The 27,051-nt window shown below is 42.2% G+C and overlaps 1 protein-coding gene across 3 annotated transcripts; it reads left to right on the top strand.

Annotated features, from left to right (window-relative positions):
* Positions 1-27,013, top strand: LOC133620243 (rho GTPase-activating protein 27-like). Of its 3 annotated transcripts, none has more exons than XM_061981562.2 (21): positions 1-166; positions 6,534-6,623; positions 6,725-7,605; positions 8,712-8,897; positions 9,116-9,262; positions 9,328-9,456; positions 9,532-9,591; positions 11,182-11,301; positions 11,436-11,510; positions 15,430-15,489; positions 15,765-15,832; positions 15,901-15,988; positions 16,054-16,155; positions 18,031-18,129; positions 18,253-18,325; positions 18,435-18,551; positions 23,382-23,480; positions 23,550-23,627; positions 23,727-23,861; positions 26,189-26,294; positions 26,366-27,013. In XM_061981562.2, exons 2-21 carry the CDS (start codon positions 6,593-6,595, stop codon positions 26,541-26,543), a joined length of 2,832 nt encoding a protein of 943 aa, XP_061837546.1. In that variant the 5' UTR covers positions 1-166; positions 6,534-6,592; the 3' UTR covers positions 26,544-27,013. The 3 variants fall into 3 exon arrangements, with proteins under 3 accessions (XP_061837546.1, XP_061837548.1, XP_061837545.1); XM_061981564.2 differs by having other exon boundaries at positions 9,331-9,456; XM_061981561.2 differs by having other exon boundaries at positions 23,550-23,861.
* Positions 27,014-27,051: the final 38 nt, after the last annotated feature.

A 27,051-nucleotide genomic window follows, 5' to 3' on the forward strand; every position in this document is an offset into this window, starting at 1 on the left:
CCGAGGCAAGTTGAGACGGGCAGGTCAGAGTGGGCGGGGCCAACAGAAAGGAACCTGTTCCAGTGATCCTGGACTCACCCTATAGAACACAGAACCAACCTGAAAAGAACACAGAACCAACACGCCATGCTGTCTATTTGCACTTCTTCGTGGACTGCCATGACAGGTGAAACGGAAACTGTTTACTTTGCTGACTATTTACTCTACATACTGTATGTATGGCGGTGACCATCGACCTAGCTAGCTAACTAGCTAACGAGCTCTATCTATCTACCTAACTAACTAACTAACTAATTATCTGCGCGTCTATCTCTCCGTGTGTGTTCGTTACGTTAGTTGGCAAAGGAAGAAAACGTTTTTACTCACTTCAAAACTTTTAGCTTGTTTGCCCTCAGCGCGTGCGACTACGTACGTGCGCGCGCGCGCGCGAGTGTGTGCGTGTGGTTGGAATGTGTGGTTGGGTGTGTTTAGTTGACAACGTACACACTTGCATGAACGAACACACACTTTAAAAAGTAGCAGTACTTGAACAGCAGTGGTAGTTCACCTTACTCGCATATACTTTATTAGTAATATTTAATTAGTATCAGTAGTACTTGCAGTAGTAGTTAACCTTACTGCTAATAGTACTAGCATATACCATATTAGTAATGTTTCATTAGTATCAGTAGTTTTTGCAATATCACTTCACCTTGCTGTTACTCGTACTAGCATATGCTTTATTAGTAATATTTCATTAGTATCAGTAGTACTTGCAGTAGTACTTCACCTTACTGCTATTTGTACTAGCATATACTTGATTAGTAATGCTTCATTAGTATCAGCATTTCTTGCAGTAATACTTCACTTTACTTTACTGTACTAGCACCTTACTGCTACTAGTACTAGCATATACAATATTAGTAATGTTTCATTAGTATCAGTAGTACTTCACCTTACTGCTACTTGTATTAGCATATACTTTATTAGTAATGCTTCATTAGTATCAGCAATTCTTGCAGTAGTATTTCACTTTACTGTTACTTGTACTAGCATTTGGTAATGTTTCATTAGCATCAGTAGTATTTGCAGTAGTACTTCACCTACTGTTACTTGTACGAGCATATACTTTATTAGTAATGTTTCTTTAGAATCAGCAGTACTTATAGTAGTAGTTCACCTTACTGTTACTAGTATTAGCATATACTTTATTAGTAATGATTCATTTGTATCAGTAATTCTTGCAGTAGTACTTCACCTTACTGTTGTACTAGCATGTACTTTATTAGTAATGTTTCATTAGCATCATTAGTACTTGCAGTAGTACTTCACCTTACTGCTACTAGTACTAGCATGTACCATATTAGTAATGTTTCATTAGTATCAGCAGTTCTTGCAGTACTGCTTCACCTTACTTCTACTAGTACCAGCATATAACATACTAGTAATGTTTCATTAGTATCAGTAGTACTTTACCTTACTGTTACTAGCACTAGCATATACTTTATTAGTAATGTTTCAGAATCAGATCAGAATCAGAAATACTTTAATAATCCCCGAGGGGAAATTAAAATTTTCAGCACAATCCCATTCAAGATCAGACAAACATTGCAGGGAGACAGAACAGGAATCGCTGACGGGTCTGCCAACTTCCGGCGCCCCTTACAAAAAAGGTGAGATACAGGTAAACAATGGGAGGGGATGGGGGGTGTGAAAAAAAATCGGTCTGGAGAGGGGGTCCGGACTGAGGCCAAGGAAAAAAACAACTCATAGCCATAGCACACATCCCTCTTACATGTGTGTAAGAGGGAAACATCAAACATCAAAGGACATTAAAGACATTAAAAGAGCAGAGCTGATGCAAACAGCCACTTCTACATACAGCTATGAATAAAAAGTAAAAGAAACATATACACTGTGGTGGCCTCTGCCGTGTTCCACGCCATCGTCTGCTGGGGTGGAGGGAGCATGGCCAGAGACAGGAGAAGACCCAACAAAGCAACCAAGAGAGCCGACTCCACCCTCGGCCGCCCACTAACTCTCGGCCAGTGTCCAGTCCGCATTGATGAGCGAGGATGCGTATAAGGAGACCGAGGTGTCCGATACCTGCTCATTCAGCCAAGACACTGTGAAGCTTGTCCGTTCCGGCGCTCAGTGCTAGCTCCGCAGCCCTGTCTCTTCATCTGAATCTCTCCCAGTCTCTCCAAACGGACTCTGGTGTGGCAGAGACCCAGCAGCTGGTCTCCATGGCTAAAAGGCTCCCGGGAGGCAGATCCAGAAGTCCACAAAAAAGCACAGCAGAAGTCACAAAAGTGCCACCCCTTGTCACACAGTCCCAAAGGTACCCGAACCAAAAGACAAAAAAATATATATATATAATAACACATGAACACAAGAGGTAAACACAAAAGGATGACACAAGAGCACAGAGCTCCTGCCAACAGCAGCCACTACAGCGACGCCATCTTGAAAAATTATTTTTTTTAAGTTAGTATCAGTAATTCTTGCAGTGGTACTTCACCTTTCTGCTACTAGTACTAACATATAGCATGTTAGTAATGTTTCATTAGTATCAGTAGTACTTGCAGTAGTAGTTAACCTTACTGCTAATAATACTAGTCTATACCATATTAGTAATGTTTCATTAGTACCAGTAGTTCTTGCAGTAGTATTTCACCTTGCTGTTACTTGTACTAGCATATGTTTTATTAGTAATATTTCATTAGCATCAATAGTACTTGCAGTAGTACTTCACCTTACTGCTATTAGTACTAGCATATACAATATTAGTAATGTTTTATTACTATCAGTAATCCTTGCAATAGTAGTTAACCTTACTGCTAATAGTACTAGCTTATACCATATTAGTAATGTTTAATTAGTATCAGTAGTACTTTCGGTAGTATAGTATTGTTTTATTAGTATCAGTGGTCCATGCAGTGGTCGTTCACCTTACTGCTACTACTAGCATATACCATATTAGTAAAGTTTCATTAGTGTCAGTAGTACTTAACCTTACTGCTACTAATACTAACATATAACATGTTAGTAATGTTTCATTAGTTACAGTAGTGTTTGCAATATTACATCATCTTACTGTTACTTGTATTAGCATATACTGTACTTTATTAGTAATGTTTCATTAGTATCAGTAGTACTTGCAGTAATAGTTTACCTTACTGCTACGAGTACTAGCATATACTTTATTAGTAATGCTTCATTAATATCAGTTATTTTTTGCAAAATTACTTCACCTTACTGTTACTTGTACTAGCATATACTTTATTAGTAATGTTTCATTAGCATCAGTAATACTTGCAGTAGTACTTCACCTTACTGCTACCAGTACGAGTATATACAGTATTAGTAATTACTAGCATACAACTTACTAGTAATGTTTCATTAGTATCAGTAGTACTTGCAGTAGTACTTTCAGTAGTATAGTATTGTTTTATTAGTATCAGTGGTCTCAGGTCTGTGCAGTGGTAGTTCCTCCTTACTGCTACTACTAGCATATACCATATCAGTAACGTTTCATTAGCAGCAGTAGTATTTGCAGTAGTACTTACCTTACTGCTACTAGTACCAACATATACTGTAGCATGTTAGTAATGTTTCATTAGGCTCAGTAGTTTTTCGCAGTAGTACTTAACCTTACTGCTACTATTACTAGAATATACCATGTTACTAATGTTCATTAGTATTCAGTAGTACTTGCAGTAGTATAATATATTAGTAATGTTTCATTAGTATAAGTAGTACTTGCAGTAGCATATTATTTTAGTAATGTTTCATTAGTATCAGTAGTACTTGCAGTAGTACACTATATTAGTAATGTTTCATTAGTATAAGTAGTACTTGCAGTAGCATATTATTTTAGTAATGTTTCATTAGTATCAGTAGTACTTGCAGTAGTACACTATATTAGTAATGTTTCATTAGTATCAGTCGTACTTGCAGTAGCATATTATTTTAGTAATGTTTCATTAGTATCATTAGTACTTGCAGTAGTATACTATATTAGTACTGTTTCATTAGTATCAATAGTACTTGCAGTAGTACACTATATTGGTAATGATTTATTAGTATCAGTAGTACTTGCAGTAGTATAGTATATTAGTAATGATTCATTAGTATTTGTAGTACTTGCAGTAGTATACTATATTAGTACTGTTTCATTAGTTTCAGTAGTACTGGCAGTAGTATACTATATTAATACTGTTTCATTATTATCAATCGTTCGTGCAGTAGTACACTATATTAGTAATGTTTCATTAGTATCAGTAGTACTTGCAGTAATATACTGTATTAGTACTAATTCATTAGTATCAGTAGTACTTGTAGTAGTACACTATTTTAGTAATGTTTCATTAGTCTCAGTAGTGCTTGCAGTAGTACACTGTACTTGTACTGTTTCATTAGTATCAGTAGTACTTGTAGTAGTACACTATATTAGTAATGTTTCATTAGTATCAGTAGTACTTGTAGTAGCATACTATATTAGTAATGTTTCATTTGTATTAGTAATGTTTTATTAGTATCAGTAGTAATTGCAGTAGTACACTATATTAGTAATGTTTCATTAGTATCAGTAGTACTTGTAGTAGTACTTGCAGTAGTATACTATATTAGTAATGTTTCATTAGTATCAGTAATACTTGCAGTAGTAAACTAGTATATTAGTAATGTTCTGAGTTTTTGTCCATGTCCTGGATGTCCAGGCTGGTCGTCCAGAGGTCCTGGAGGACTTCTTGACTCATGCCGGGAGCGTGTCCACTGTTGCTAGGCAACCTGTCATGTGATGGACAGGTGTGACAGCCAATCAGAGAGCAACAAAAACCACGTGACTCTTTCATGTCAATTTTGATGATCATAACTACGCCCACTTTGCTCAGAGGCCAAAGGTCGTTCCGCGTCACGTGATTAGCGTTATGGTCTTCAGTTTGCTTTGATGATTGACTGTGTGTGTGTGTCTGTCTGTCTGTCTGTCTGTCTGTCTGTCTGTGTTTTCTTGTATTTCTACCCTTCTTGAGACAGCAACAAGGAAAAGTACGTTCCATATGAGGACCGGTGATCAAGTTTGGACATAAATCATGGTCCCAATACTGAAAATCAATGCATCTAATAGCGAGCCAAGTACTAGAGTCTGTGAACATTGCTCCAAAGTCAGGATTTTTTGTTGATTGAATGTGCATACCAAAGTAAACCATAGACAGGTGCAAAAGCAGCAATATATGATCAAACAAGACGGAAGCTAAAGAAGGACTTCCCTATTCATCCCCGAAAAAAACCCGCCAGGTGAACTGCTGATTTTACGACTTCCGGTGCTGACGTAAGACAACCCGCGTCCCATATGTGACCATAGGATGAACAAATACACTACGGTAATAAGACTATGGTCGCCATTAACAGTTAGCTTCTATAGCTGGATTGCCCACAGTGCGGCACAGGGGCCATCTGTGGTCTGTGACTCGTTTGTCATCGGCCTTAAGCACATTACAAAAAACAAAAAATAGAGATCTCATTTGCACCCCTGGTGGTGAAGTCTACCAAAATGAGGGTGGTCCCAAAAAGGAGGGATTTTTCAAATTGATTGTGTGTCGGTTTTAAGAGTGCTCCCCCTCTGGTCAACATATGTAATAACAAGTGTGTAAGAAATTGAAATGTGCCAAAATTGATATAAATAAATATGTATGTAGAGACAAGCTGTAATAACTTGAAGTAAATAAAGAACATTAAAAAACAATTACAAACAAAAAAAATAATTAAAAAAATAAAAGCTTACCTTTTTTATATTTGCATAGTTTGTATATATTATTAATGTTGTAAATACAAATCTTTATATATCAAGAAAGGGTGGTCCTACTGAGGTAGGCATTTTTCCGAGGTCTCAAGAAAGCAAGATATACAAGAATGTGTGTGTGTGTGTGTGTGTGTGCGTGTGTGTGTGTGTGTGTGTGTGTGTGTGTGTGTGTGTGTGTGTAGCGAATGAATATGAATGCATATGCTACGTTACTCCCTACATCAGTGGAGTCAACTGAAGAAATTTTGAAGCAAGCAAACTATTGCTTGACAAAGACAGGAAACGCGCATACACACACACACACACGCACACACTTGAAGTAACACTTTGAACTCTGAACTGTGGACGAAGTGAATAATGAGTAACGTAACAGAACATAGAGCGTGTCATGTCAGTGAGGAGTGGCGTCCAGTGGGTGTGGCTTGCAACAGACAGGAAGCAGACACTTCCCTCTGTAAACAAAACAAGGCTGAGATCCACCTCCTGCTATTGTTCTGTGTGTGTGTGTGTGTGTGTGTGTGTGTGTGTGTGTGTGTGTGTGTGTGTGTGTGTGTGTGTGTGTGAGAGAAGATACTGTATTTTCCACAAGAACAAGAAGTAAGTTATTTGACGGGAAGCGCGAAAATGGTCAGCGGTGCGCGGCAGTCTACCGTGGACGTGTCGTGACAGGAAGAAGTCGAGCGCATAGAACATTCCTTGTACGTTTCGAGACACGCCAAGGTGACACGTACCTACTTCCTGCCTTTTCAAGGGAGCTGATGATCAACCTTGACCTGTCACCTGTCCGTCGAGCCGAGGAGCGTTATCACCATGGCAACGACGTTCGCCGCACTTGGCAGAGGTGAGCTGACTTGTTAGCGTTAGCATTAGAGCAACAGCATGCAGGCTAACTAGCACAGAGGTAGCATTAGCATCGCGTGACGTCACTGTGCTGTCTTGAAGGTTTGGGTCTGGTCCTGGTGGAGTTTCAGTACGAGTACCAGGGTCGGGACGGCTCGCTGATCTCCATAAAACCCAATGAGCGTTATGTCCTACTTGCTAAGACCAACGACCACTGGTGGCAAGTCCGACGCGACCGCGCCTCCAAGCCCTTCTACATCCCGGCAAAGTACGTCAAGGAGCTGCCGCTGGTCTTTCCCTCACCTCTCGACTTTGCTGACCCACCCCCTTCTGAACCGGCACCGGTTCCTGCTGCGGTGCCAGTTGCTGTGCCTGTTCCTGTTCCTGTTCCTGTTCCTGTTCCAAAGGCTCTTGAGGAGCCTGCCGGGACAAGAACCAAACCCGCTGACGAGGTGATGATCCGGCTCAAACCCGAGGCCTCCGGTGGGTACCGGAAGACTGAAAACCGCATGTCTACCTTTGGCTTCCCACTGGACTCCCAGGAACCCTCATTGCTGTTCGCTGCAGGACCGCAACATCCCAGCATCCCTCTTGGTCCAGAGACTGGTCCTGAGACTCTCAGCAAAAAGACACTCGACGACCAGAGAGACTCTGGGAAATCCCAAGTTCCAAGTTTCAGTTTAGGTGACCCCTCTTTCCCAAGCCGACCCCACGTGCAACCCATCGCCGTGGAGACGCCGGTGGTCCCCAATGTCGACGTTCAGCATGCAGAAGATCAGGAGGCCTCCATGGAGGAGCATGAAGAAGACGAGGAGGAGGAAGTGGTCCCAGAGGAGTCCGAGTCAGAGAGCGACGAGGAGGACGATCCCCCCAAAGAGGGAGGTTCTAACCATATCTACGAGTCCATCCAGGACCTCAACCTGGACCTGGCCACCTTGACTAGACCAGCAGAGAGTCCTGGACCTCCTGTGCCCACCAAAGAGGTGAGTGCCACCTTTGCTATCATGATGTGACCTTTGACTCTGACTGATAAACTTTGACTTGGCAAGATGGCTCCTAACCATTATGTTGATGTGGCTGTGGGCGGGACTTAGTGGCTGCTAACCATAATGTTAATGTAGCTGTGGGCGTGGCTTAGTGGCTGCTAACCATAATGTGAATGTGACTGTGGGCATGGCTCAGTGGTTGCTAACCATAATGTTCATGTGGCTGTAGGCAGGGCTTAGTGGCTGCTAACCATACCGTTCATGTGGCTGTAGGCGGGGCTTAGTGGCTGCTAAACATAATGTTAACCTGAGTGTGGCCTAATGGCTTCTAACCATAATGTTAACGTGGCTGTGGGCGGGGCTTAGTGACTGTCAACTATAATGTGGCTGTGGGCGGGGCTTAGTGACTGTCAACTATAATGTGACTGTGGGCGGGGCTTATTGGCTGCAAAACATAATGTTAACGTGGGCGTGGCCTATTGGCTGCTAACCTTAATGTTAACGTGGCTGTTGGCGTGGCTTAGTGGCTGATAAACATGTTAATGTGGTTGTGGGTGGGGCTTAGTGGCTGCCAACTGTAATGTTAACGTGGCTGTGGGTGTGGCTTAGTATCTGCTAATCATACTGTTAAAGTGGGTGTGGCTTACTGGCTGCTAACCATATTGTTAAAGTGGGTGTGGCTTAGTGACTGATAACCATAATGTTAAAGTGGGAGTGGCTTATTGGCTGCTAGCCATAATGTTAACGTGGCTGTGGGTGTGGCTTAATGGCTGCTAACCATAATTTTAATGGAGGTGTGGCTTAGTGGCTACTAACCATAATGTTAATGTGGCTGTGAGCGTGGCTTAGTGGCTGCTAACTAGATTCAGAATCAGAATCAGAAATACTTTATTAATCCCTGAGGGGAAATTAAAATTTTTAGCACAATCCCATTTAAGATCAGACCACAATGTCAATGTGGCTCTGGGCGTGACTTAGTGGCTGCTAACCACAATGTCAAGGTGGCTGTGGGCGTGGCTTAGGACACCTGAGCAGGGAAGTATAAGAGCTTGTTTGCTCTTTGACACGTGCCGTATTAAACCGTGAAGACGATCTCGCCGTAGGCCTCGAGCCCGCCCATCTACGCTGGCGTCTCAGCTGTCAAGGGGAGCGCCGACACTGACCCCGCCCCTCCGGAGCTGCCTGACGCTCCCCTGTCCACCGCAGGCCAAGTCCCTTCCCCCTCGGCGACCCCGGTCCCTGACATGACCATCCCCTCACCGCCCGTCAGGACACAAGATGGATGGCAGGTCAGAGTGACCCAGAAAAGAGTAGAATTCCTTCAAATGTCATCTTTAACATGTGCAGTTTAATCAACTGTAATCTGATTACTCTTCTAAAGTTACATGTAACAATGGACACATGGGGGGAGGAAGAGTAATAATGTTAAACAGGAAAACTCCACAATAAGAGCACAGGAAAGTTGAGCTTTTACTCTGAAAGGCTGTATGTCCAACTGGTCTTGCAGGTCCACACGGACCAGGAGAGCGGAAAGGTGTTTTACTTCCATCCCGTCACCCTACAGACCACCTGGTCTGACCCGCGTGAGCCCTGCCCCCCCTCGCCTGCCGACTCGGACCCACCTGGGGGGCTGCTGTCCCCTCCCTCTCCTCAGGTAACAAACCATGAACAAAATGTCCTGAGAAGTCGGACGCAGAAGAGCGTCTCTTGTCCTCCAAGCAGGAACTCTGGGAGCAGCTCCTGGACCAGACATCAGGAAGGTTCTATTACTACAACCCCACCTCAGGGGCCACGTCCTGGACCGCACCCCCGTCGCTCTCCCCCCTCAGCTCCACTGACGACGGCCCGGTATGACCCCTCTTTAATAGGTCAAAGGTCACGTGTCATGGTGCCAATATTTGCTCTGTGTGTGTGAAACTGAAGCCCCCCCTTCCAGAAGAGGATTATCCTGTGAACGCACCCGACGACATTGTGTTTCCTACGGTACACACACACACGACACTGTGTTTACGACGGTACACACGACACCGTGTTTACTACAATACACACACACACACACACGCCAACACTGAATTCACTACGGTACACACACACACACACCACGACGCTGTGTTTACGACGGTACACACCATGTTTACTAAGTTAAATTTTAAGTTAAGTTAAAGTACCAATGATTGTCACACATACTAGGTGTGGTGAAATTTGTCGTCTGCATTTGATCCATCCCCTTGTTCACCCCTTGGGAGGTGAGGGGAGCAGTGAGCAGCAGTGGTGGCCGCGCTCGGGAATCATTTTTGGTGATTCCCGTTTTGGTGATACAATACACACATACGACAACACTGTATTCACTACGGCACACCCACACGCACATAACGACATAGTTTTTACTACAGTATACACACACACACACACAATGACACCGTGTTAATTATGGTACGCACATACGCGCACAACAACACTGTATTGGCAACGGTACACACGCAAACGACTACACCACGTTTACTACGGTACACACACGTACACACAACGACACCGTGTTTTCGACGGTGCACACACATGCACACAACAACACTGTGTTTATTATGGTACACACACATGCTCAACATGGTGTTCAATACAATACACACACACGACGACACTATGTTAACTACAGTATACACACACACACACAATGACACTATGTTAACTATGGGACGCACACACACGATGACACTGTGTTAACTACGGTACACACACACGCAAACAAAGACACCATTTTTACTATGGTACACACACACACGCACACAACCACACTGTGTTAACTACAGTACACACACAAGCACAGATACTGTGTTGACTACGGTACACACGTGCACGCACATGACGAAACCTTGTTCAGTACGGTACACACACACGCAGGACACCGTGTTCACTACGGTACGCACATACGCAGGACACCGTGTTCTCAACGGTACGCACACAACGACACCGTGGTCACTATGGTACACATACACGCGCACACACAACAACACAATGTTAACTGCAGTACACACACGCAAACAGAGACACTGTGGTCCCTATGGTACACACCCGCACTCACACGAAGAAACCTTGTTCACTACAGTACGCACACAACACCGTGTTCACTATGTTACACACACACACACACACACAACCACACCTTGTTGACTATGGTACACACCCACACGCACACGATGAAACCTTATTCACTACAGTACAAACACATGCACTCAACGACACGGTGTTAACTACAGTATGCCCAGGCACACAACGACACCATGTTAACTACAGTATGCACAGGCACACAACAACACCGTACAGTATGCACAGGCACACATCAACACCATGTTCACTACAGTATGCACAGGCACACAACGACACCATATTCACTACGATACACAGACACACATACCCACACAACAACACCGTATTCACTATGGTACAAACACACACAACGACACTTTGTTCACTACGGTATACACACACGACAACACCCTGTTCACTAGTACATACACACACACTGTTGTTTCTTAAAGTAAACGCCACCTGCTGGTGTTTTCTTGCACTCGCCAGCATCTCCAAAAACATGTGATTCCCAGAGCTCACCTGGACCTGGCAGATGGGGTCCGCTTGCCAATGAGGATGAGGAATGGCGTGGATGACCGAGGCTGGAGACACAGCGTGGCTGAGGACGTGAGTCCAAGTGGGACATGACGTATGGGGGGGAAGTTTGGAGGATTCCAGAAAATATATTTGTAGCGACAACATTTGCTTCATGTCATTTTTTGTCATGGAACACACAATGAAACATCTTCCTTGTTTCCTAGATGCTCGTATCTCGCCATCTAAGGAATTTCTCTGATACCACTGACACCAGGAGAGACTTTCCTGACAGTTTGCAGGTACATACACACACACACACACACTGGGAAAGATTACTCATCTTGGATGAATTTAGCTTAGAGCTGGGCGATATGGTGGAAAATTGTCATGATATAATTGTTTTATATCGGTTGATATAAATATAGATTTTTTTCATGACATATGGAAAATAAGAAGCAGGAGAAAAATATATGAAATGTAAAACATTTGAATTTCAAATGTTCCTCTGATTATAATCCCCTCCAGCCACAGTGGACAAGTAACCATGGCGATGTATTGTCCATAGCTACATCAATTACCAAGTAATCATGGCGATGTATTGTCCGTAGCTACATCATTGGATACATAACCATTGCAATGTATTGTCCGTAGTTACATAGTTCGACAAGTAACCATGGCGATGTATTGTCCGTAGCTACATCAATGGACAAGTAACCATGGATATGTAATGTCCGTAGCTACATCAGTGGACAAGTAGCCATGGAGATATAATGTCCGTAGCTACATCAGTGGACAAGTAACCAGGGCGATGTATTGTTCGTAGCTACATCAATGGACAAGTTACCATGGTGATGTATTGTCCGTAGCTACATCAATGGACAAGTAACCATGGCAATGTATTGTCCGTAGCAACATCAATGGACAAGTAACCATGGTGATGTATTGTCCGTAGTTACATAGTTGGACAAGTAACCATGGCGATGTATTGTTCGTAGCTACATCAATAGAAAAGTAACCATGGCGATGTATTGTCCGTAGCTACATCCGTGAACAAGTAACCATGGCGATGAATTGTTTGTAGCTACATCAATGGACAAGTAACCATGGCGATGGATTGTCCGTAGTACATCAGTGGGCAAGTAACCATGGCGATGTATTGTCCGTCGCTACATGTGTGTACTGTGAGAAATCAGTGTTTTCTCCATGTGACATCATCTTGCATCCAATTATGTAATCAGAACAAGGCGTGTAGGAGCCTGCTATGTCAAATGTCAAAAATGTAATGACATTTTATAGCAGACTTTTTTCCAACACTTTCCTGCTCTGCCATTACGTAGAATGGTTATAATTCACAACGCGTTCCACAGTGTCGTGGTTGTTATGTTTGTCTAATAAGCACAGGCACACAACGACAAGGGTTGGAATTGGGGGTTAAATCACCAAAAATGATTCCCGGGCGCGGCACCGCTGCTGCCCACTGCTCCCCTCACCTCCCAGGGGGTGATCAAGGGGATGGGTCAAATGCAGAGGACAAATTTCACCACACCTAGTGTGCGTGTGTGACAATCATTGGTACTTTAAGCACGGCCCTTAGCAGAAGTGTATTTCAGGCCCAGCCCCCATTACAAAAACTTTTTCACATTTCTTTAATTTTATTTCAAATCATGCATTTAATGAGGTTAAAAATGGGATTTAAAAAATATTTCATGCCTGGAGCGGCCCTGCTTTGTCCTTCTTCTTTTTACAAACGCTGGAGATGCTTTTTTTTTTTATTATTATTTTTTTTTTATAAATACTTCCTTTTATTTCTTCATATTGCTGAAGCAGCACCTGTAAAAAAAGGTGCACCTTGTTCCATCTTTTATTGTCGATTCTGTCATGATCTCGTGCTCTTCTTAAAGGGCAACTGCACGTGTTTGGGATTTTGCCTATCATTCCCAATCCTTATGCAAGACAATAACATATGTTTTTCTTTTTTATGCATTCTAATTGAGGTGGCTAACAATGGAGCTAACCGGTTCCAACCTATCCTGCCCATAAAGACCTCTAAAAACATCCAGAAAAAGCCAACAATACTCTATTTACATCTCCTGACCTGAAATGTTAACTAAGTATTAGCGATACTGTTACTTTAAGCATTAATCACAGAGAGGTAACTAGTTTATACTGCTATATTGACATACTGAGCTGCTGCATCGCCTCTGAGTTTGTGAAAGTTAATTCTAGATTATAAACCATGCCTCTCACCTGGATAGTAGAAGGTTGTGGACCTAAACCGAGAAGTTGGTCAACTTTGACATTCAACTTAGACCGGAAGACATCGCTAGGAAGACACAACAATATGCTTGCTTCCATTATTTACCCGACAATTATGATGAATTAATCATCTAAACGGTGAACACAAGTTTTGTGCTAAAAGATATAAACATCCCATCAGTCGGCATCCCGGTGAAAGCAGACATTGTACAGTAAGAGCCTAAATTACTAAAGGTTTGCGTGTACTAAAACGTGCAAACCTGGTAGCACACGCTGTTAAGGCCTCTCTGTCTTCATTAATATGCGGAATACATGCTTATAATCAAAATGCCCACAATACTGGGAGGAGAAGATGCAAATATAGTAATTTTTTGCACGCTATGTGATTTGCAAGCACTATTTTGAGTTTTGTTTAGCACATGTCAGAAGCATCAAGTGTTGGAATCGGGGGTTAAATCACCAAAATGATTCCTGAGCGCGGCCACCGCTGCTGCTCACTGGTCCCCTCGCCTCCCAGGGGGTGGAACAAGGGGATGGGTCAAATGCAGAGAGTAATTTCACCACACCTAGTGTGTGTGTGATTATCAGTGGTACTTTAACTTTTAACTTTAAGGGTGTGCAAACTGACAGTTACACCCACGGCTGCAGGATTACTGCTCGCGCAGCACAGACAGACGACAATCCTCCGTCCTACCTGTGTGTCAACATTTTGGATGGTCAGAAATGAAAAATATTAAACACATTGTGTGTTCAGCAACATCATTTCATAATTGTATAGCTGCTTATGACTTAAGTGGCCGATTAAAAGAAATTCAATTGATGCGTTTTGGTGTCCTTTAGTATTTTTTTTTTAAAGATGTTTGTTTTTTTCACATATAATGTTTTTAAAATAATTCTTACATGAGAAAAATTCTTGAAGTATGCATTTTTTTGCGTTTTGAGCCAGAGTAAAGTGCGACCTCTCTCCAATGAGCATACTTTTACCTGTAAAATAAAATGTAGCTGAACTGCAGCAATGCTTCTGAAGTGGCCATAAAAAGTGGTACATGTTTCCTGCTTGTTTGAAAACATAGCAAAAAAAAGGAGCATGATAGCATAAATGTACAGTAAATGAGTGTCTCCATGGCAGTCTGCACCGTTTTTCAATTGCACACGCAGTCTTAGTAAATCACACGCAACACGCCCACTAATTGTACACACTGTTTTATAGATTGCACACGTGCTGTTTGGAGCTTAGTAAATCAGGCGCTAAGTGATTGTTTTATTATATTCCTAGTTTGTATTACTTGTTTAGCACTTAGCAATACTGCGACTTGCTGGATCTGTTTAGCACACAGCTTCTAAAACGCTTAGCTCATCCTCCTTATGTTCAAGATAAAAAAAATAAGTTTCTGGATCATCATTTGTCCCAAAGTAGTCTTTGTAGTCTCTCATAAAGTCTGCAATGATTGGTAGTGTTGTTGTTGAAGGGAAAGTGAACGTTGTGATGCGTCTGTGAAATTAATATGCTTAAAATGATCAAAATTTGTAAATTTTAATATTATTATGAATGTTAGTACATTACATATATACTTCTATATAAAACGATTAATGGAGGTTTTTGGATGTTAATTAAATCGCTTTATAGGCGGAATAGAGCGACTCCAAATAGCTCCATTGTGAGCTGACTTTTGCTAGCCTTTATTTACGAGTTAGAACGTATAAGAAATAATAATATTTGTTCTAGTTTGACATAAGGATTGGTAATGATATTACAAAAAAAAGGGTGCAGTTCCCCTTTGAGAAGGCGATGAAATTATTGCAAACAGCTAGCTTGACTACTGTCTGTGCATCCTGGCCTTTCAAACATGCAGCAACAAAGCTCAGTCAAGCTGGGATCTCTCATGTTTGTGCAATGTGTGTGTGTGAGCGCGTGTGTGTGTGTGTGTGTGTGGCGAGCTCACTGTGCTATCATGTGTCAAGCTCTCTGATAGGTTCACACGGAGGAGGAATCTGTCCAATCGCAGCACAGACTCCCAGCAGGTAAATGCAGGTGCTGGGCTCTGGTTGGCGGCTGATATGTGTTGTTGTTGTTATTGTTTTTGTTTTGGTGGGACTGCACCTTCAAGCTCGTCGTTGCTATGGGAACAAGCCTGGCTCATTGTTTGGGGCGGTGCCCCCTGGTGGTGGATGAAGTCGTGCATCACCTGAGCTGCCCTGTCATGTGACCCCCTGTGTGTGTGTGTGTGTGTTCGTGTGTGTGTGTGTGTGTGTGTGTGTGTGTGTGTGTGTGTGTGTGTGTGTGTGTGACTCTGCAGGGACACATGCTGGAGAAAGCGGGAATCCTCAACAAGACCAAAGTGATCGATAACGGCAAGAAGATCCGGTGAGACGTGGTGTGTGTGTGTGATGGCGTGTGTTTACGTGACGTGTAACTGGCGCTGTGCTGCGCAGGAAGAACTGGAGTCAGTCGTGGACCGTCCTCCATGGAGGGATCCTCACCTTTCACAGGGACCCCAAGTCTGCCCCCAGCGGGAACATGGTAGGAAGCGGCTCTCACCTTTTGACCTTTCAGACTTGCACACGTTACCCCTCCCCTCTCCCCAGTCTAAGGCGTCACAGATTGTTCCGGAATACACGGTGGAGCTGAGAGGAGCTTGGATCGGCTGGGCCTCCAAGGACAAGTCCTCGAAGAAGAACGTGCTGGAGGTCAGCTGCGTTGTCGTGGTTACAATTTGAGCTGTGTGTCGACCGGTTGCCCTCCAAAAGCCTGGCGTGCAGCACAGTTACGTGCTATGCTATGCAGTGACGTTTCTTTCTATGCCGCCACATATTATATTGTATTTAACATTATTCCCAAACGTCACTGTTCCATCACATAGCATGGCACTGTGGTGCATTCAAGTACTGCAAAAGTGTCAGATGTTAATTTTAAGGAAATGGTAAAACAATATACATACAATCATATACATATATATATATATATATATATTAGAGATGTCCGATAATGGCTTTTTTGCCGATATCCGATATTCCGATATTGTCCAACTCTTAATTACCGATTCCGATATCAACCAATACCGATATATACAGTCGTGGAATTAACACATTATTATGCCTAATTTTGTTGTGATGCCCTGCTGGATGCATTAAACAATGTAACAAGGTTTTCCAAAATAAATCAACTCAAGTTATGGAAAAAAATGCCAACATGGCACTGCCATATTTATTATTGAAGTCACAAAGTGCATTATTTTTTTTAACATGCCTCAAAACAGCAGCTCGGAATTTGGGACATGCTCTCCCTGAGAGAGCATGAGGAGGTTGAGGTGGGCGGGGTTGAAGTGGGAGGGGGTAGCGGTGGGTGTATATTGTTACTGCTGCAAGAGGTTCTGGGTATTTGTTCTGTTGTGTTTATGTTGTGTTACGGTGCGGATGTTCTCCCGAAATGTGTTTGTCATTCTTGTTTGGTGTGGGTTCACAGTGTGGCGCATATTTGTAACAGTGTTAAAGTTGTTTATACGGCCACCCTCAGTGTGACCTGTATGGCTGTTGACCAAGTATGCGGGGCATTCACTTGTGGTTGGATCGGTACGCAAAGGCAGTGCCTTTAAGGTTTTACTGGCGCTCTGTACTTTTCCCTATGTCCGTGTACCACTACATACAGCGGCGTTTTAAAAAGTAATACATTTTACTTTTTGAAACCGATACCGATAATTTCCGAACCGATAATATCCGATATTACATTTTAAAGCATTTATCGGCCGATAATATCGGCGGCCCGATATTATCGGACATCTCTAATATATATATATATATATATATATATATATATATATATATATATATATATATATATATATATATATATATATATATATATATACACACACACAAGTGTATATATATATACATGAAAATATAAATGTGTGTGTATATGTGTATATATTTGTACATATATGTACATTTTATTTTTTACATATTATACATACAGTATATGTATGTATGTATGTGTGTGTATATATATATATATACCGTATATATATATATATATATATGTATATGTATATGTATATGTATATGTATATATATATATATATATATATATATATATATATATATATATATATACATATACATATACATATATATATATATATATATATATATGTATATGTATATAATGTGTGTGTGTGTACATATAGTGCTGTCAAAGGGTTAATTTTCTTAATCACGATTTATCACAGTAAATTACTTGATTGCATATTTTATGTTTAAGGTATAAGAGGACGTTCTGTATGCTCAAAATAAAGTAGGTAAATAATCAGCGTTCATAAGTCATTAATACGATAATTTTTTAAATCCTTTGACTACCTCATACATTTCACAGCCCTAATTGTATGTGTATGGTATGTATGTATAGTATATAAGTATGTACAGTTTGTATGTATGTATAGTATACTGTATATGTATGTACATACCGTGTAAATGTATGTATAGTACATATGTACGTATAGTATGTAAGTGTGCACAGTATATAATGATGTATGTACAGTATATATATGTGTGTGTGTGTGTGTGCAGCTAAGGACTCGTCAAGGCTGCGAGTACCTGATGCAATACGACACTGAGAGCATCATCACCGACTGGCTGAAAGTCATACAAGACACCGTCAGACAGCTGGTACACACACACACACACACACACACACACACACACACACACACACACACACACACACACACACACACACACACACACACACGTGCAAGAGCAGAAGCACCACGATGGAGGTGTGTGTTTCAGGAACAGGAGCACTTGTCAGACGACGAAGATGACGCGTCCTCGGACAGAGAGGACAAAGAGCGCAAGAGGATGAGTGAGTGTGATTGCACACGCCATTAAGACGCCATGTCACAGCACACGTGCGCTGGTGACGAGAAGGAAGCCAGCAGAGTGACTTCCTGTGTCGTCGTTTGTGTTTGCAGCCACCAGGAGCGCGTTGGCCGTCGACTCGGAGCAGACGCGCGTTCGCACCAAACTTCGGCGCTTCCTCCAGCGCAGACCGACGCTGCAGAGCGTGAAGGAGAAAGGCTACATACGAGGTCAGTGCGCCACATCACCTCGCCATGTGAATGCTAGGTATCAACCGATGATTGGCGCCGATATTTGGCATTTTGACGTATACCAGTAATGGCCTCTTTTTGTCTGTTTTTTTGTTTGTTTTACGACAACAGAACTCCATCAGCAGATACAATACATACACATACAATTCCAATTTTTAATACAAAAAACATAAATAATTAGTGAAGTAGATGGCCACACCCCCTTTCTCTTCTTTGAATGCTGGTCACCAACAGCATGTCTCCTCTGCTTACATGAACTTGTCAAAACTTTAATTTTTATCTGGGAATTCTAGTTTTTGTCCTACTTTCCTGGCGTCGTCCTCCCGTTTTTGAGAGTGGGTTCATTAAAGGAGCGTGGTGAGTTTTTATATTCCATGATTCAATCAAATCTAGACGCGACAGACAAGGATGGACATGAAGATGACCGAAAATGTATCTCTGCCAAAAATCCAAACTTTGTGTAAATATCTTGACCAATAAGAGATTATTATACAAGTAACAAAAGAGCAGTAAGGAGCTCACACATTATCTTACTTTTCCATAACATCCAGTAAGAAATGATGTCAGCTAGCTTGAAAAAACTATGTGAAGGTGTCAAGCGTCGTGGAAGACAGGAGGTTGTTGTGGTTTTGAGGTAGTAGCATGAGGTAAAAAAGGGGTATTTGTTAATAAACGAACAAAAAGCGAGAGCAACGAGATGTGCTCTGCCCGGACAGACTGTGAAGAAAACAAAACAAAATCAAACGCCTAAAACCCAGCAAAACACTCACAGGAAATGTGGAGCAGACGACGTCCACGAAGTAGTGCGTATTAGGCTTAGCATCAAAAGGCTCCCCTGTAGTCCAGTGAACAGATAATAACATCATCAATGTCCCGACAACGAAGGTAGAAAAAGGGGAGGGGAAATGCTCTGAGACAGAAGTGAAGCAGCCACGGGAAAACACAACAAAAACGGAAGCACAGCCAAAATAAAAGCATAGGACAGGAAGTAACACAAAACACTGGAGAACACTAACGAAACCCAACATAAAGGCACGACCTGGTGTAACCAGCTGTGACAGAAGAAGCCCAGAATTGTTTTTATTTAAATGTTTGCCATATTTAGAAATTCAATAGTTTATGTCAAGTATACCAAACTGAGAAATCGATGTAAATTGAGAACAGGAAGTGAACATGTGTGTTAGTAATTGATATGAAATGGAAAAGGAGTAGGATTAAATAAGATGCTTCTTCCTACTCCTTTTTGGACATGTGGTAAAGACAAATAAAAATATGTGATGTATCATATTGAAATTGTATACAGTGGAACCTCGATTTTTTCTTGGACATGGTTAGTAAACCGGAAAGTTTGTATAGTGAAACAGATTTCCCCATAAGAATCATTGTAAACATGAATAATTGGTTGTAGCCTCAACAAAAGTTCAGATTTTAGTAAAAAACTGCACACTGTAAAACACTATAATGTGTATATATATTGTGTATGTATATATATATATATATATATATATATATATATATATATATATATATCAACCACCTTAACGTCAATGTGAGTAGAAATCTGAACCAGGGTCAGCTTTTGCTTTCCAATGTTGGTAACTCCATATTCTCCCTTGTGGGAAAACGGGATCAGGATGTGCTTCTCCGTGCACGACCCAAAGGTCACGTGTTGCTGGTCATTGTCAAAATCAGAAGCGACTGGGATGAGAATCAGCACCTCCAAGTCCGAGTCCATGGTTCTCGCCCGGAAAAGGGTGGAGTGCCATCTCCGGGTTGGGGAGGAGATTTTGCCCCAAGTGGAGGAGTTCAAGTACCTCGGAGTCTTGTTCACGAGTGGGGGAAGAGTGGATCGTGAGATCGACAGGCGGATCGGTGCGGCGTCTTCAGTAATGCGGACGCTGTATCGATCCGTTGTGGTGAAGAAGGAGCTGAGCCGGAAGGCAAAGCTCTCAATTTACCGGTCGATCTACGTTCCCATCCTCACCTATGGTCATGAGCTTTGGGTTATGACCGAAAGGACAAGATCACGGGTACAAGCGGCCGAAATGAGTTTCCTCCACCGGGTGGCGGGGCTCTCTCTTAGAGATAGGATGAGAAGCTCTGCCATCCGGGAGGAGCTCAAAGTAAAGCCGCTGCTCCTCCACATCGAGAGGAGCCAGATGAGGTGGTTCGGGCATCTGGTCAGGATGCCACCCGAACGCCTCCCTAGAGAGGTGTTTAGGGCACGCCCGATCGGTAGGAGGCCGCGGGGAAGACCCAGGACACGTTGGGAAGACTATGTCTCCCGGCTGGCCTGGGAACGCCTCGGGGTCCCCCGGGAGGAGCTGGACAAAGTGGCTGGGGAGAGGGAAGTCTGGGCTTCCCTGCTTAGGCTGCTGCCCCCGCGACCCGACCTCGGATAAGCGGAAGAAGATGGATGGATGGATGGATATATCAGTGACGTGCGGTGAGGTTGATGGCTGGTGAGGCACTGACTTCATCACAGTCAGATTTACAAACATATGAACCCTAAAGAGTATCTTATTCACCATTTGATTGGCAGCAGTTAACGAGTTATGTTTAAAAGCTCATACCAGCATTCTTCCCTGCTTGGCACTCAACATCAAGGGTTGGTATTGGGGGTTAAATCACCAAAAATGATTCCCGGGCGCGGCACCCCTGCTGCCCACTGCTCCCCTCACCTCCCAGGGGGTGATCAAGGGGATGGGTCAAATGCAGAGGACAAATTTCACCACACCTAGTGTGTGTGACAATCATTGGTACTTTAACTTCATTTTAACTTTACACATAGGGCGGTATAGCTTGGTTGGTAGAGTGGCTGTGTCAGCAACTTGAGGGTTGCAGGTTCGATCCCCGCATCCGCCATCCTAGTTACTGCCGTTATGTCCTTGGGCAAGACACTTTACCCACCTGCTCCCAGTGCCACCCACACTGGTTTAAATGTAACTTAGATATTGGGTTTCACTATGTAAAGCGCTTTGAGTCACTAGAGAAAAGCGCTATATAAATATAATTCACTTCACTTCACTTCACATGCAAACTGTAGTACACAAAAAGCACATTTAATTAAAAAAACCTTATTATGGTCTTACCTTTACTTATAAATGAAGTCCATGCGCTGCTCCTTCTGAACAAAAGCATCGATAACTTGTTTATAGAAGTCTTCTTCATCTTTCTTCAGTTTTAAAAGTCTCTCTGTCTCGATGGAGATCTTCCTTTAAGTATTACCTCCTGCTTGGATTGAAAGTCCAGTTTAGAAAACTGTTTTATTTTAGATATGTAATCCTCCATGTTAATAGTCCAGGCAAGAGGAAAAAATAAACGATCGCTGCTAACTGTTGCTGCTTGTTGTCACTTCTTCTGCAGCCGAGTAGTCGCAGAAATGCTCCCTGGGATCACTACCGCCCTCTACCACCAGGAGGCGGGATTACTGCGAGCCTCACACAGTGCGTCTTTGCAGCAGTTTTATGATTGCTCAGCACAAGAAAGATGTTACACACATACAGTTGTTGACAAAATACACTGTACATTATATACCTCAGCTAACTAAACTATGGAAATGTATAATATAGTTCATATAGCAATACGGTCTCACTGCACAGCAGGCCACCAGTTAGCCGAGTCATTGCGCAATCCATGGTGAGGCTCAACTCAGTGACGTGCCTCAACTGGCTACTGACTCACCACAAGTCTCTTCTCAGTATTTGAACTGCAAACGTGAAAATTCAGCGATTTTGAATAAAAAATAATCTAAAACTGGTAAAGTTAAATGGAAAATAACTTTATAGTATAATCACTAATAATTTTTTTTTCTTTTTAAATTTTTTTTCTTTCCATGATGGCACGTGAGGCCCCGCATCCCCTGCCTCCCCTGACTTCACGTCACTGATATATATATATATATATATATATATATATATATATATATATATATATATATATATTAAACCAACATAACAGGGTAATGTCTCAACAATCTCTTTTTTTATCCAAACAACACAACAACATTACAGCGAGCTTAATTGTCAACGTGTCCGTCTGCACAAACACAATAACCTTATTGGTGCGCTTCAAAACGTTAACCACCATGTTGCTACAATAAAAAACAAAAAAAGGAACATAATTTTACCTTGTGCCTGGGAATATTTGTGGCATTGTTGAACACTCCGGAAGTTGTGATAAAAGAGCAGTAGCTTCACGTAGCACAAACTAGCAGTGTGTGGCGATCCTTCATCAGCGTGTGTCCCGGTAGTACCTTCTCCTTTGCTGTAATAAACGTCCGCTGTGGCATCTTTTTCGGTCTCATCACAATTAAAGACTTGCTGTGGAACAAAGCCCCCTCGCCGATAAAATACTCTAAGTGAAGGTGCCGCAAGCCACAGGACTACTAGCTAAAAATGCTGGCTCACTGTTTTCTAGCAATCCGTAACGATAAAGCAAGACTGTAAGAGCGATCTCTAAGAGGCAGCGCTGATCGGGCTCTTCGAAATGGCCGCGCCATTGTGTACAGGAAGTGATGTTATCAAAATACCAGCCCCAGATGGCTTCAAGTGACATGCAAAATGAATAGATGAATGAACTGTTCGTACGCTGAGACGTGGTCCGCACACTGAGGCAAATTTGGCGCCATGTAAACGTTCATAAACCGAAAAGGACGCAAATAGAGATGTTTGAAAATCAAGGTTCCACTATATCGCTAATCGGCCTCCTTGAATACTAGTAATCGGTATCGGCCCTGGAAAAAAAACAGATTGCTGGATCTGTAGTGAGCGCACGCGTGACCTGACGGGTTCTGCTGTCTGTGTGCAGATAACGTGTTCGGCTGCCATCTTGACACGCTGTGGCACAGGGAAAACGCCACCCCACCCAAATTCATGGAGAAGTGCATCAGAGCGGTGGACAGAAGAGGTAGGAGCCAACACACCTTCCTGCTCACTCCTGTTCGTGTTCATCAAGTGTGTGTGTGTGTGCCTTTAGGCCTTCATGTGGACGGGATCTACCGAGTGAGCGGAAACCTTGCTGTGATCCAGAAGCTGCGTCACAAAGCAGATCACGGTGACTTGATGTGTTTGTGCTCATCGAGCAGGAAGAATAAAGATGGGACATTTGAAGACCAGCATCCATTTTCTTCTTCTCCCTTTTGTCCTTCTGCAGAGGAGCACCTGGACCTGGAGGACGGCCAGTGGGAGGACATCCACGTCATCACCGGCGCACTCAAGCTCTTCCTCAGGGAGCTTCCCGAGCCGCTCTTCCCCTTCAGCTTCTTCGACAAGTTCATCGCCGCCATCCGTCAGCACGCACGCCCTCGCCATGTCACGTGACGTATAGAGATCGACCGATTATCAGCCGGACATATCGGCCTCTTTTTATCGGTATCAGTCTTTTTTTTTTTTTTCTAACTACAACAGAACTCAGCAGATACAATATATCCACATCTGATACCACTATTTACTATTTAAAAATAAACTGCAAAGTTCCCAAGGAAATTTTGATGGTTCTGCTATCCGTGCCCTGGACCTCTGACCTCTGAATCTGAACCTCATACTTTTAAGATGGCGCAGAGTATCCAAATCCATAATTAATAAGTGTAAACATTCAAAATTAGCTAAAAAGCTAGCATTAAATGTTGGCATGCTAATTTTAGCATGATCATAAAAGAGACATTGGCATATTTCAAAGATGGCGCCAAGTATCCAAATAATTGCTTAACAGAGTATCAAAAACCATCATCAAAGCTTGCGTAAAACTTTAGCATGCTAACAATAGAATGCTAATATAAGAAAAGTTAGTTTAGTTTAGTTTTTATCTCATAATTTTGACATTTTATCTCATAATTTCGACTTTTTATCGCATAATTTCAACAATTTATCTCATATTTTCGACATTTTATCTCATATTTGTGACATTTTATGTCATAATTTGTACTTTTTATTTCATAATTTTGACCCTTTATCTTATATTTCCGAGATTTTAACTCATATTTTCGACTTTTTATGTCATAATTTCAACTGTTTCATAATTTTGACATTTTATTTCATATTTTCGACTTTTTATGTCATAATTTCAACTATTTCATAATTTTGACATTTTATTTCATATTTTTGACATTTTATCTCATGATTTAGACCCTTAATCTCATAATTTCGACTAATTATCTCATAATTTAGATTTTTAATTCATAATTTTAACATTTTATTTCATATTTTCGACTTTTATCTGGGGCAGCACGGTGTGATGGGGGTTAGTGCATGTGCCTCACAATACGAAGGTCCTGAGTTCAATTCCGGGCTCGGGATCTTTCTGTATGGAGTTTGCTTGTTCTCCCTGTGACTGTGTGTGTTCCCTCCGTGCACTCCGGCTTCCTCCCACCTCCAAAAAACATGCACCTGGGGATAGGTTGATTGGCAACACTAAATGGTCCCTAGTGTGTGAATGTGAGTGTGAATGTTGTCTGTCTATCTGTGTTGGCCCTGCGATGAGGTGGCGACTTGTCCAGGGTGTACGCCGCCTTCCGCCCGAATGCAGCTGAGATAGGCGGCCCCGAAAGGGACAAGCGGTAGAAAATGAATGGATGGATGGACTTTTATCTCATAATATCGACTTTTTATCTCATAATTTTGACTTTTATTTTATAATTTTGACATTTTAGCTCATAATTTTTACTTTTTGTCTCATAATTTCGACTTTTTATTTCATTATTTTGACCTTTTATTTCATGCTGTCGACTTTCTACCTAATAATTTTTTTAATCAAATAATTATGACTTTTCATCTAATTATTTAACTATGAAGCCTCCGCGAGCAGCGCGGGTTTATTAAAGGAGCGCACAGAGTTTCAAGTTCTGTGATTCAATCAAAGAACAACGCGACAGAGATGGATGGACATGAAGACGACAGGAAATATATATCTGCCAAAAATCCAAAATTTGTGTAAATGTCTTGACAAATAAGATACACTTTTATGAGTAAAGAAGAGCAGGCAGCAGCTCACACATTCTCTTACTTTCTGTAACATCCGGGAAGAATTGATGTCAGCCATCTTGAAAAAAGTCTCAACTATAATCTATGTGAAGGAGCCTAGAATTATTTTTTTATCAAAATGTTCACAATATTACAGCCTTTCTCAAGAGGAAACCTTAAAATGTATTAAATCCAGAAACTGTTATAAAATGGAGTCGATGTTGAGTATTGTGAGGTAGAAAAATCCAATATTTAAAAAAAAATTCACAGTAAATTTGCTATATTTTGAAATGCAAATATTGATGCTCCTCTTAAACACTTAATAAAGGTGTTTGATGTTTTTTTGCTGCAAAATTAACCACAACAGCGCTGCATAAAAAAATGATGTCACTACTGGTCCCACATTTCCTAAAAAATTATAATAAAAAGAACGACTTAAAGCCTTGTTTAGCTGTTTACTGACGTATACTATTCATGTTTAAATAACTTTTACTGCAAACGAATATCGGTTATCGGCCTCCTTGACTACTAATTATCGGTATTGGCCCTCAAAAAAACATATCGGTCGATCTCTAGTGACGTCACATGATGTCCCATGACGCCACATGACATCAGAGCGTAAGCGTGACCTCAGCTGTCCGTCTTGTGTCCCAGCAGAAGTTCCAGACTACGACCTGAGGGTGTCCTACATGAAGGATCTGGTGGCTGCCCTGCCCGTTCCCAACCACGACACCATGGAGCTGCTCTTCAAACACCTGCGCAGGTACGAGCACGCCAGCGGTAACCCGGAAGACACGCCCTCCAGCTTCCCCACTCGGATCTTCTTCTCCGCAGGGTGATCGAGCACAAGGAGTCCAACAGGATGTCGGTGCAGAGCGTCGCTATCGTGTTCGGACCCACGTTGCTCCGCCCCCAGACGGAGTCGGCCAACATGACGATCCACATGGTCTTCCAGAGCCAGATAGTGGAGCTGATGCTCAACGAGTTCCACGTCGTCTTCGTGCAAAGGTAGCGCAGGCAGGCGCGGCTCCTGTGGAACCTTCCAGAACTCTCCAAGAACACTGTGACAGGTGTTCTCGTGAGCGGACGCAGTCGGAACCCCTGCAAGTTCTAAGCTGGAGCCACTGGGAGCACTGGCGTGCTCGTGACACTCGACAAAGTGACTCGGCTTCATCTTTAGGACACATCTTTCTAGAACCTCCAAAACACCACTAGGTGGAACCATCGAGGACTCAGGACCGGATGTGATCTTCAAGTGCACCTTATGAACATGAGAACCTCAAAGAACCACTGGAGCAAACACGCTCTGCCTCTCCGCTAGAAAAGTTTGAGGAAGAGGAAGCGGTCGTATGAAATAGACATAAATAATGACGTTGTTATTCTTACTGATTCTTTTCATTCATTGGGAAATGACAGCAAGATTCTGGAGGGACAAAACAACATTAAAAGTTGTAGAAAATAAAGATTTTATTCCATTTCAAATGTTGACTTGCATACATCGTCTCAATTATAAAGCATAA

This window comes from Nerophis lumbriciformis, linkage group LG24 (genome assembly GCF_033978685.3).
Source record: "Nerophis lumbriciformis linkage group LG24, RoL_Nlum_v2.1, whole genome shotgun sequence".
NCBI lineage: Eukaryota > Metazoa > Chordata > Actinopteri > Syngnathiformes > Syngnathidae > Nerophis > Nerophis lumbriciformis.

Bases quoted from the DNA above. Each gene is read 5' to 3' on its own strand.
- LOC133620243 (XM_061981561.2), top strand. From the start codon at position 6,593: ATGGCAACGACGTTCGCCGCACTTGGCAGAG. The intron at 15,833-15,900 runs GTGAGACGTGGT...TGTGCTGCGCAG, and splicing joins GATAACGGCAAGAAGATCCG to GAAGAACTGGAGTCAGTCGT. The intron at 16,156-18,030 runs GTCAGCTGCGTT...GTGTGTGTGCAG, and splicing joins CGAAGAAGAACGTGCTGGAG to CTAAGGACTCGTCAAGGCTG.